The sequence below is a fragment of the Xenopus laevis genome, chromosome 9_10L (genome assembly GCF_017654675.1).
Source record: "Xenopus laevis strain J_2021 chromosome 9_10L, Xenopus_laevis_v10.1, whole genome shotgun sequence".
Lineage (NCBI taxonomy): Eukaryota > Metazoa > Chordata > Amphibia > Anura > Pipidae > Xenopus > Xenopus laevis.
Window position 1 is genome coordinate 45,829,102 of NC_054387.1, and position 13,125 is coordinate 45,842,226.

The following is a 13,125-nucleotide window of genomic DNA, read 5'->3' on the forward strand; positions in this document are numbered from 1 at the left end:
GCAATTACAAATAACGTGTGTAAATGATTGAAGTACTGAACCCCTGGCTCTTTGCAAAGAGACCTCCTCTTCACTCTCTACATCACACTAAGGGGCATATTTATCAAGGGTCGAATTTCGAATTGAAAAAAACCCCGAAATTCAAATTCAAAAAGACCAACCGAAATTAAGTAAGTTTTTCTTGGTCAAATAGGTTCGTTTTTTATCCAATAGGTCTGTATTCAGCCGATTTTGAATTGTACGAATCTAAGGAATAGCGCAATCGATCGAATTCTATTCAAAGTTTTCCCCCAAAAAAACATAGATTTTTCATAGTCCACCAATTGACTCCAAATAGGTTCATAGGCTAAAACAGCAATTCTGCAGGTTGTAGATGGCGAATGGTTGAAGTCGAATTTTTAAAGAGACCGTACATGATAAATTTCTGTATTCTAATTTTTGAATTTTTTTCAAATTTGAATCGAATTTGGACTATTCCCTAGTCGAAGTACACAAAAAAATAGCTTGAAAGTCGTTTTTATTTTTTTCATTCGAAAATTCACCTCGACCTTTGATAAATCTGCCCCTAAAAGATAACTCAAAGGTGAACAACACCTTTAAGGTGTTTAATATCAAATATATATATACCTCCCAACATTTTGGAAACAGAAAAAGGGAGAAAAAGATTTGGTGCGCTGAGTGCGGCGAACATTTTTGACCACACCCATTTTTATGACCGCACCCCCTAATTACCATGTCCATGTTACAAAATTTAGCAAATTATGAAAGCTTGAACACATTTCTGTGGATTTTATGTGTCTATACAGTTTTGCTAATGAAGGTGAATTACCCTTTAAGCTGCAAAGCACAGTTTTCCCAAGAGACCTGCTTATCTTAAATAGTTACAATTGCTTCTTTGCTTATCTTAAATTGTTACAAAAATATCTAAGAATCTATTCTGGACTCTCTGCCAAAAGCCAATTAAGTTAGAAACGTTGTATCTTTTTCTGGCTGTTCAGTGCAGGAGATCAAAAAGAAAGTCAGGACATTTCAATAACAAATCTGGGACTGCGGGTTGAGCTGTCAAAAGTGTGACTGTCCCGTAAAAAACGGGATAGTTTGGAAGTATGAATATATTTTTCCTTCAAACATGCAGAATGAAGTCCCACCCACTTCTAAGCAGGACTAACCATTGATCATTTAATAAAGTTGAACCCGATCAATCCGTAGCTTCAGAATTTAAATTAACAAAAAAAACAAAGGAAAACAATTCCAGACTGTATTGTAGAAAAAAAAACCACTTTATTGAATTGACAATAGAAATCTACATAAATCATTACTATATCCAAGGTAGAAAGGCTAAAATGATTGTATTTAAACTAAGTCAGGCTGCTGGGGTTTGGCTCTACACAAGAACAGCAATAACAGCCAGATAACAATGCCCACCAGAAGTCCTGTGCCAATGCCAGTGGCAACAATAATGAGCAGTTTATTTACTGGCTGGGGGGAGACCTTCTCAGTGTCTTCTGTCTCTAATGCTGGAACATCCTCTAGAAACTTCTTGTTTCTGACATATTTTCTGAATTCCAAATCAAACACCTCAGGGTTAATCACCTTGAGGCCAAAATAAACTTGTTTTGCTAAAAGTCCATCGGCCTTTCTTTGTGCATCACAACGGTAAGTGCCAGTATTTTCCACTTGGAGGGAAGGAAACGTCAGGATGCTGCTCCGAAGTTTTAAGGGACGAAAAACCCTAGCATCCGTGGTTATGATGCCTTTAGCATGCTTCCAATAGATATTTACTTCTCCCTGTTCCTTAACCTCTTCTTCCGTCATACAATCTACGGCAAATTCATCTCCAGGCTTACGCTGAAATGTCATCAGTTGACATGGTACGCTAATGCTACAGGGCGACATTACTTTCTGGCAATCAGAGGTCTCGCCTGAAGTATCTACAAAGCATCGCTTCTCCATCTTAACTCCATTCCCACAAGTGACACTACATTCCCCAGATTCAACCACTATAAATCCGGCAGAAGGTCCTTTATCTTCGAGGTCCACCATGCCTTGGACGTCCATCAGCTCTGGTTTATAGACTTCCTTTTCATCCTGTGATTTTACAAAAGATATAAAAAGAATAGAAAACAAAAACAACAAGAACATTCTGGATGTCATGTTGCTCTGTCGAGATCTGTGTGTAAAACACCTGATTCTTTGCCAAGAGACCGCCTCTTCATTGGGACATCACAATGGTACATGATGACATCATGCAATCAAACAATCCCAATGCAAAAGAGGAGGATTTGGCTGGAGTTCCTCTTATGTTAATAAAGATGAAGTAAAAAAAAAAAGGGAAATTAATTTATATGGAGATCGTTTATGTTCATTTTTAATGCAACTTAAATATTTCTTTTTAATTTGAATGCTTTTTTGTATGATTTCTGTTGTTCTCAATATTTTCCATCATTCTTCCACCTATAATTAAAAACAAAAAAACATACAGAGATATTCTAAGTACACAATAAACTCGAATACAGAGAAGCAATGACAGCAGCAACCCATATGTATAAATACAGATATACAGACAGACTTTAACTTACAATATTTGTCAGCTACTGAGATTAACTCAAACCACTAATGACATTGTTGGATATTGTTAAACTTGTGAGCCAAGGCCTTCCTCAAAAAACCAGCAGGCCTCCCCCCAAAACTTTATTGCAGATCAGAGTTAAAATCTTTCCACGTCCCAGGCTCTGTCATTTTCAGCAGTTGTGGCACAGTGGAAAGGAGTTTCTCTAACAATATATGGCAATGTATATAAAATGTCATTTTACCTTCCCTTTGACTTCAATGCATTTTTATTAAGTTTACTTGTCATTACTTAGCTTATTACAAGTAAGGTTACAGATACATAGAAACATTGGGGTAACAAGTCACAATTAAGAACTCACCCAAAATCTCACCTTAACAGGCTGTTTTCCATGACAGTATGCCTTTAAGGTATAAAGATCCAAATTACGGAAAGACCCCTTATCTGAAAAACCAAAGGTCCAAAGCATTCTGGATAACAGGTCCCCTAAAGACATTAAAATGGGTTTCACATCACAAGGTTACTTATAGGGGGAACCTTTAGCTACTGTTTATTCCATCACTGGCAACCACTTATTTGGTTAACAAATTAAACGGTGTCACTTCGTGTTGGAGAAATAAATGCAAATTTAATATTTATAATATATTAAAAAAATTATATATTAATTGCATTTTTTAATATTAAAAGTTTTAAATGATTAAATTGTAAATACATTTATTTGATAAATATGAAATATCTCTTTATTTAAATATTATTAATTTTTGATAATTTAATATAAAACTGAAATTTAATTGTAAAAGTAATTTCCAATGAAAAAAGTATTTGTATGGCTATCTATGGTCTCTGCAAAAGTTCTGACTTGTGAAACATTGTCAGCTGACCTGGAGAAGGACTGACTTCTGCTGCATTGTTTCAAGAGACACAGAAAGAACAGAAATGGAGAAATGATTACTCTTTTGGATAGCAATTCAATTGACATTAAAAAAACACTATAATTGAAATGGGTGGTTCACCTTTGGGTTACATTTTAGTATATTTTGGACTGGCCAATTCTAAGCAACTTTTTTAATTGGATGTTTTTGAATTATTTGCCTTATCCTTCTGACTCTTCCCAGCTTTCAGATGGGGGTCACTCACCCCATCTAAAAAACAAATGCTCTGTAATGCCACACATTTATTGTTATTGCAATCTTTTATTGCTTATCTTTCTATTCAGGCCCTCTCCTTTTCATATTCCAGTAATGCAGAGCTGCTAGGGTAATTTGGACACACTGGAGAGCTGCTGAATGAAAAGCTAAATAATAAAAAAAAGCCACAATTAATAAAAAAATTTAAAACCAACTACAAATTGCTGCAGAATATCAATCTCTACATCTTACTAAAGGATAATTCAAAGGCGAACAACCACTTTTATGGCACGTTGGAAGTTATATTAGAATTATATTTCTGTTATTTCTTTTCTATTGTTATTGTTGTTCCCTTTAGCTAGCATTGTCCTATTAGAATACCCTGTAGAAAGAGTCTGTGCAAGAGACCTGTTTGAGACGTTACTTTGTGGTCAGGCAGGTTGAGAACCTTATAAATATTACTAAGGGAGTAATAATTTGCTATTTTTATTGCAACATTTCCTACTTTAGACAGAATATGTGCGTATGTGGTCACTCACTCAGAGAGGATGTTTAGCTGCTCCCCAAAATGAATGCTTAGATCTGTTTGGCCACTGAGCGGGAAATTGTACAAAGCCACAAAGATGCCCTTGTCCGCCGCTGCTTTGAAAAACAAGAAAGAAATGTAGCAACAGGTTATGTACTGAGAAGGTAACAGGACATTTAACTGCAGAGATAATAATAACAAACTGTGTACAGAGGCTGCAATAGGAAATACTGCTTGTTTTGTTTGTCAAGAAAAGATAGCCGCGGTCTGGTGAAGAACATCCTGAACTGGTACCATTTACGTTATAGTATTAAAAAATTAGATGAGTAAATTAAAACACACAGATATAATTTATATGCAAGTACCTCCTACATACATACAGTTGGGAAATGTTGCATATATGATGGTATAGATAGTATGAGCTCAATATTATAATGATAGTAATAATGGTTACTACAGCCACACAACTTTGTTTTTGTATTCAAAAAATCGAATAGCTGCCACAGTGTTCACTTATGGAACTTATAGATAGAATAGTGTGATAGTATAGCTTATAATGTGTTCAGATAATAGGGGGGTTTAAAATAGGGCTCTGTAACAGTGATAACCCAGACCTTTACACAGGTGCTACCAATCTTGGATCATGTTAGTCCAATAATTGCATCAGTGACACTACACATGCTCAGTGTGGTCTGGGTTGCAGTTTAGAGCCAAGCTTAGGGACTGTCAAAAATCATCAAGCAGTATATTTCTGTCTCATGACTACAGGTAGCCATACACGGGCCGATAAAAGCTGCCGACAGAGTTTCCCTGATATCTGGCCTACTTCGATCGGGTAGGGCTAAAAATCCTGTTGAATTGCGTCTGACTGTTGACGTTGTCCCACGATCCAACCGCCCGTATTGCCTGAATTATCAACCGATCATTGGGCCCTAGGGCCCACAATCGGATCATCCCGATATTACCCACCTCAATGTGTGCATATCAGGGAGAGATCCGCTCGTTTGGTGATCTCTACGTGAAAGGCCATCTTTAGTTATCTTTCCTTGCTAATGAATGACTATTATCTTCCTTTAGCTTTGCATGTTGGGAAACCCCAGGAGATACAATAGTATAGTTTTGCTAAATTGAAAATACAAAATATCAGTTTTGTCTTCACTGATTCAGTTATATTATGACACATTATAATGTCAACATGGGTGACTGGTCAGAGCCTAAAACAAGTAGTTCTAGGCTCCTTGTAGCTAACAGTGTTTTGCCTTCACAGATACTGCTATACCACATGTTCAAATGGTGAAGTAACAGCATATAGGTGGGGTCATAATTTCAAATGACTGACAAGAAGATGAAGATTGCCTGGTTACTATATATTCTGCAGAATGACAAACTCACCTGCTTGGTTTATTTCCAGGTTGGTTAGGCTGGCCTCAATTGCGCTGTAGCCTTTCTTACAAGGAATGTTCCCCATGCCTCCCAGTCTTACTGTTTAGAGGAAGCGTCAAGCCAGAAACCTGGGGGAAAAAATCAGATGGGGTTGTTAAATCTATGATTAATTTAGTATATTCTGCTATATCATTCATACATCCAACAATATCTAGAATAGTAAACACATATTCACTGACAATCTTACCCTGACAATCAAGCTGGGTTTCTGGGTATCCAGGAGCAAAATGGGCATTTTTCCCAAATCTTGCCCTGACTGGCCTTCAGCTGCATTTTTTTAAAATGAAATACTGGCAGCCAATCCCTGTAGACTGAATGAGGCTCTGTGCTCACACACAAACCAACTAGTGATGGGCGAATTTATTCGCCAGGCGCGAATTCGCGCCGAATTTGCGCGTTTCGCCGCCAGCGAATAAATTCGCGAAACGCCCGTGAAAATTCGCCGGCGCCGTTTCGCGGATTTTTCGGCGAAGCGGCGCAAATTCGCCCATCACTAGCTTCAACAAGAAAGTATTGCAAAAATTACAATTTAAAGTTAATCACACTGAAACTTTCTAAATATAATCAATCAATGGAAAAAACAGGTCGTATATGAAATAATAAAGTTTATCTTCACTATCGCTCTCTCTCACCATTTTCTTTTCTTCATTCAGGAGTTAGGTGTCAGATTTTCATTGCCAGTTAGAGCCAATATATCTTTTAGGGGGGTCCTTTTCCTAGCAGATTAATTAGAACTGCAGTATCTCAAATAACCGATTCCAGCACAAACAAAACCTAACAACATAAATGTCTTTTGCACAGAAGCTGCATGTAGAGAGACAGATTTTCTGGTGATTTTGAAAGAGTGAGCTCTTCTAGGCAAAAGAAATTCACCCCTAAAAGATACATTGGATAAAACGGTCATTCAAAATCAGACTCCCAACTCCTGCATGAAGAAATTATGAAGAGAAACAGATGCTTAGAGGGAGACAGTGAAAATAACTTGATTGTTTCAGAAATGGGTCTGAATTTTTAATTAATTGTAATTAAAAAATGTCATTTCAGTATGAAGCTTGTATTAAATTAAATTTTTATTTTCACAGTTCTTCTTTAAAGTTAGAAAAACTCTTGGGATAAACTGTGTATTCTGCAGCTCTTAACACTATGCTAAAAAAGCAATACCGCTGACTTGGAAAGCAAGGGAACCTCCTTCCTTGGCCTTTTGGGTCAAACTAATAGACATACTTCTATGACAAAAATGGCACGTGGATGCCCAGCCAAGTTCTAAAAGATCTGGAACCAGTGGTTATCAGACACACAGACGGACAGTATGGCACCGTAAATGAACTACTTTTGGCTAGTTGGTAGCCGTGTACACGGACTACAATGCACAAAACGTGTAATTCAGGGACCAGGAACCTCATCACTGCCCCTTCCTCCCTTCTTCTACTTTCTTTCTATGTAATAAATGTGAAAATATAAACTTAAAAAAAAAAAAAAAGTTAGAAAAAAAAGCAGACTTCACACTCCTCTCCAGTTGTATGTAAAGAAAATACTGAATAGGAGCAAATGTGGGCACGATCCTTAAGGTGGCCATACACGGGCCGATAAAAGCTGCCGTCAGACCGTGTCGGCAGCTTATTGGCCCGTGTATGGGGGCCCCCGACGGGCTTCCCCGATCGAGATCTGGCCGAAAGTCGGCCAGATCTCGATCGGATGGGATTAAAAATCCCGTCGGATCGCGGCCGCATCTGTTAGTTGATGCGGTCCCGCGATCCGACCGCCCGTTTGGCGAACGCTAGGATCCGATCGTTGGGCCCTAGGGCCCACGATCGGATCAGCCCGATATTGCCCACCTCAAGGTGGGCATATCGGAGGGAGATCCGCTCGTTTGGCGACATCGCCAAACGAGCGGATCTATCCGTGTATGGCCACCTTTAGTTAGGATTACACAGTATGGGTGCCAGCAGAGTTCCACTCAGACGCCTACTGTTATTTGCCTTCATCTTGTTTCCCCTGTGCCACTCTTTCCATTATAGAGACAGTGATTAGCAACACACCTTATATCTGTCAACAAACTAAAGGTCCCTACACTTTACAAACAAGAAAGGTCATTGCTTGATAAATACGGCAGACCAGTTGCTAGCCCACTGTTCTATAATAGAAGAGTGACAGAGATGCAGTAAAACAGAATAAAATGATTGGCCAGTGGGTGTTGAATAATTGACAGGCCCTGCAGCAAATCACATCAGTGTAACTTTAAGTATAGGGAAAAATACATTTTGCTCATCGATCAGGTCCTAACCTAGAGTCTCTACACTCCTGCCCTCCTAGCAACCATAGGGCCCAGCTAATTAACTGTCTGTTACTATCCTTCCAAACTTCTCTCATTTAACATGTAAAACAGTACTATATATCTTCCTGACATGTGGGTCAGCACCCCAACATTGAAATTTAGGTAGGAAAAATGTCCTCTTTTTTCATTATATCACCAGTGAGACTAAAATAAACTTGTCAGGAAATTTTCCTCAGTTTAACATTTCTTTCCTTAAAGTATTTGCCCTTTGTGAATATATGGGATTGCTTTCTGGAAAACAATGCCAAAAAGAAAAATTACCAAGTCTTGCAAACTAGGACTTTTACAAAGACTTGAATTGTAATAAATGTCCCCTACATTGTGAAAAAGTTGGCACAATTTGGTCACTTTTGAAGAGGACTTCAGGTGTTTGTCCCAGAGGATCTAGTGTTTTTGATTGCCCAAATTTTAAGAACACTTTCTGAAGATAAATATATAACCGGTGAAGAAATGCCTTAATAAATAGGTCTGATTGTTAGAATTTTTTTCAATTCTGAAGAAACTTCAGAAAAGTTTTAGAACGCTCAAAAACATTTTCAGAAAGCTTTTGTAAATATGAAAAAAATTGATCAATGAGAAAAGAGCCAGAATATTTTTCGACCATTGAGAAATCTCTCTTTTATTTTGTAGACAGAGTAACTGGGGATTTATGTGGAAAAGTAAAATATTTACCACCGTGGCTCCTTCCAACATTCAATGCACTTTGAGCAAATACATGATTAGGCACGTTAGCAAATGGAAGGAACAAATAAAATATGCAGTGTCAGTCCCAGAATAACTGCCGGTAAATCCTCTTCTGCTGGTTACAATGATCTGAAATATAGAATATGACAAACGCTCTGTACAACATCAAAGGTACTCTCAGGAACATGTTGCTTGCCAAAACAAAAATTTACTGTAGATACTAGAACCAATACACAGGCTCCAAAAAGCAAAGAAAAAAAAACAAAGACTAGAACGTACATTGGTCATTTTCTTAAGAAAGACTGTATCGGAATTCAGTTAATAAATACAGTTTTTATATTCAATGTTTTAACACATTTGTATTTAAATATGAAATTTTTTATTTTTTAACTTTTACTGGCATGTAGTAGACACAGCAATATGAGGCTATAACTTATTGTTTGCATAGAGCATTCATTCTCTGCATATTTCTACTTCTGCATATAGATGGTACCTGTCTTATTGTTCAGTACAGTATGAGTGTTTAGCTTATGTGATCAGAACATTCCTTCTCTGTGTATTTGCAATTTCTGTAATTAAAATGTACTTTAATTTGTGTTCTGTGAAAAGTATAAATCAAGGGCAGTGGCCTTACTGATATAATGCATGTTTATTGACATGGAATAAAAGTAATATAAAAAATATAAAATTGCAGCAAAGCTTTGTTTGTTGTTAGATATTGACAAATTTGTGTCTAGTGTATCATAGGCATTACAGGCTGATTTATTATTCATTGACCCAGACAGACTTACCAAGCACTGGAAGATGATGTATTCAAAATTATTTCTTATAAACTCTTATTTCAATAATTTTTACCCAATGAACTTTTAGGGGTTTAAAATTTATTAGGTTGTTAGAACTCAGTGCTGTTGCTGATCTTTAACACCTAACAGAAGAAATACAATTCTGCCAAAATGAAGACATTCTAACTGACACACTGAGCTGGTTTGGGAAATAATTGTTACATTTTCCAGACAGTCATGAAACTATTAAAAATATGATAAACATCACAATGACAGGACTAAACCAGCCTCTAAGTATTTTAATCTGGTGCTAACTCAAACAAATTATAAATGTCCAATTATACAATAAAGGTCAATACTATGTGACAAATAAATATGGTTGTGGTTTTCAGAGTTTGCAAGAAAGACTTAGAAAATGTCTCGACTACTGAATAATTACATTTTTAGCTATAAATAAATAGATTTTGAAAAATAAAGAGTTGATTAAACTTAGCGTTTGGCACTGTTTGAATGATATTTTCTTTGTACAACTATAAATGAATTAACTATTTCCCTAAATACATATTCCTAATCTACGGATACTCCCTTATAGGCCTATTTATTAATTTTTGAGGTTGAGTAAAAACGTCAGCATCACCCTTGTCACATGACTTTTTCTTGAACGGTAGCTTATTTAAGAATGTGAATATTACAGTGTACTATTCATTTTCAATGAGGCTGAAAATCTCAAATGTTCTAATAAACTAAATAAAGTTGCGTGACAATATTCCCATTGACTTTTATAGTAACTCACATTTACTCTTATATTAAAATGCAGGGGGCACTTTAACACCATTTATAAAAGAAATTGCTTATATGGAATAAAATCCTCTACATTTATATACGAGAAATACCCCAAATTCAATTCTTAATAGAATATATAGTCCAATTATTTCCCAGTCAGGATTAATCTTGTCACTTAGGAGTGCTGCCACTTCAAAAAAACAATGGGTAAAACCAGGAGTAGTCTAAAAAATAAATAACAAGAAGAGTGCACTCCCCTAGTGTAAAATCATCACAGAGAATTTATTTAGTATGGATAAAGTGCACTTACAATCTTTGCAAGCAACAATAGCGTGTAGTGCAATGGGAGGCTTCAGTTCCCGTCAATAAGCATTCAGAAGATTCAAATAGGGACTGATGTTTGAATCTTCTGAATGCTTATTGACAGGAACTGAATCCTCCCATTGCACCACACGCTATTGTTGCCTGCAAAGATTGTAAAGTGCATTTTATCAATACTACATAAATTCTCTGTGAAGATTTTACACAAGGGCAGTGTGCGTTTTTACTTTTACTTGCTGGGTTCTTTCTGGCGACTTTATGTTTTTTTTCTTTAATATCTTATATCAATAACTATTATGTTATATACCAAAAAAAGTGTTCTGTGACAAGTGCAATTTAAGGTACCGGTACTTCAAAATATTTAAAAGGAAGGGTTTCCCATAAGAAAATATCTTTCATATTTTTCTTTTCCTGTTCTGCAGAAAGTAAAGTTTCACCTGACCTCCTGTTACAAGACCTTGTGCAAACTTTGCATTTTTAAAATTGCATTACCCCATAATATCTTTACAAAAACCATCACTATTTGTAAACAGAAAAAAACGTTGACAATGTATGTAAATCACCTTATGCTATTTGCTTTAAAAAGGCCAGAAATATATTAAAGATTAAAGGGAGCAGTATTTCTTTGCTTTCCTATTTAGAGCACTTTCCATTTGATCATTTAAAGAAGTCGTCCTACAGAGGATGTGTTGCTTGACTCTCTGTGACTGATATTGCCTTTGTATAAATTGAAGTTTGCATTAAATCTAATTTTCAGAAGGATGCCCAATACAATTATAGATTTTTAGCTAGTGACTTTCCATGTCAAATCACAGTCACATCCAAATATTTGGCCCCAATATTCTGGGAAAACCACTGCATGGTGGGGGAAAAACATGGTGATCAGTCTTAAATTGCACGTTGCTCACTGTCAGGGCAAGTGGATGATCTCTTATAGCTTGCTGTTTGTGATATTTCTTTAGTGCAGGGCTGTCCAAGAGGCCCCAGGCTGAATGTGACCCTCCAGAGGATTTTTATGGCCTCCCAGTCTTCTCAGTAATCATTATTTCAATATAATCCTGCCCTCATCCATGTTAAAAGGGTGGTTCACCTTTAAGTGAACTTTTAGTATGTTATAGAATGGCAAATTCTAAGCAATTTTTCAATTGGACTTTTATTTATTTTTCATAGTTTTTTTTTTTAATTGCTTTCTTTTTCTGACCTTTCCCACCTTTCAAATGCTCTGTAAGGCTAAACATTTAGGGGCCGATTCACTAACTTCGAGTGAAGGATTCGAAGGTAAAAAACTTCGAATTTCGAAGTTTTTTTGGGCTACTTCGACCATCGAATGGGCTACTTTGACCTTCGACTACGAATCGAAGGATTCGTAGTAAAAATCGTTTGACTATTCGATAGTCGAAGTACTGTCTCTTTAAAAAAAACTTTGACCCCCTAGTTCGCCATCTAAACGCTACCGAAGTCTTGGCTAACTTTTTTTGATCGAAGGATATTCCTTCGATCGTTGGATTTAAATCCTTCGATTCGAAGGATTTAATCGCTCGATCGAAGGAATTATCCTTCGATCGAACTATCTGAGCTAAATCCTTCGACTTCGATATTCGAAGTATTTTAATTCCTAGTCGAATATCGAGGGTTAATTAACCCTCGATATTCGACCCTTAGTGAATCGGCCCCTTATTGTTATTGCTGCTTTTTTTTTTTACTCATCTTTCTATTTAAACCCAATCCTGTTCATATTTCATTATTTAAATTGATGCATGGTTGCTAGGGTAATTTGGAGCCTAACAAACAGATTGCTGAATTTGCAAACTGGAGACTGCTGAATAAAAAGCTAAATAACTCAAAACTCACAAATAATAAAAAAACGAATTACAAATTGTCTCAGAATATCACTCAAAGGTGACTATCCCCTTTAAAGAAAGGCTTCTAGGCAGCCATCATTGTGACATAGAGCTAATTTTTTTTTACTGGGGATACAACATTGATCCCCGAAATGCCATCATTTTTGTAAGAAGAGCTCAGGATCCCAATGGTGCAAATGCAATTATTAGTGACCATTTTTGGGTGCTTGTATAATTAAAGGAACAGTTCAGTGTAAAAATAAAAACTGGGTCAATAGATAGGCTGTGCAAAATAAAAAAAAAGTTTCTAATTTAATTAATTGGCAATTAATATAGTTAGTCAGGCAAAAATGTAACGTATAAAGGCTGGAGTGACTCGATGTGTAACATAATAGCCAGAACACTACTTCCTACTTTGCAGTTCTTTTGTTTCCACTCATTGGTTACCGGCCAGTAACCAATCAGTGACTTGAGGGGGGCCACATGGGTCATAACTGTTGCTTTTCAATCTGAGCTGCATGCTGAGGATCAATTGCAAACTCACTGAACAATTATGTCCCATGTGGCCCCCCTTCGAGTCACAGACTAACTCAGAGTTATAGAGCTGAAAAGCAGGAAGTAGAGTTCTGACTATTATGTTAGACATCCAGTCACTCCAGCCTTTATATATTACAGTTTTAGGCTAACTAACTAGAATAGAAACATTTTTTATTT

General features: G+C 36.5%; 1 protein-coding gene and 1 long non-coding RNA gene across 2 annotated transcripts; both read right to left on the reverse strand.

Moving 5' to 3' along the window:
• Positions 1-1,289: 1,289 nt before the first annotated feature.
• On the reverse strand, positions 1,290-2,911 carry LOC121398133 (transmembrane protein 81-like). Its single transcript, XM_041576778.1, has one exon. The coding sequence runs from the start codon at positions 2,152-2,154 to the stop codon at positions 1,354-1,356; it is 801 nt and encodes a 266-aa protein (XP_041432712.1). The 5' UTR covers positions 2,155-2,911; the 3' UTR covers positions 1,290-1,353.
• Positions 2,912-3,990: 1,079 nt separating this feature from the next.
• LOC121398259 lies at positions 3,991-10,537 on the reverse strand. Its single transcript, XR_005964212.1, has 3 exons — positions 8,673-10,537; positions 5,615-5,733; positions 3,991-4,335 (listed from the first exon to the last, which is right to left on the reverse strand). It is a non-coding gene; the product is annotated as an uncharacterized LOC121398259 (long non-coding RNA).
• Between the last annotated feature and the right edge of the window lie 2,588 nt (positions 10,538-13,125).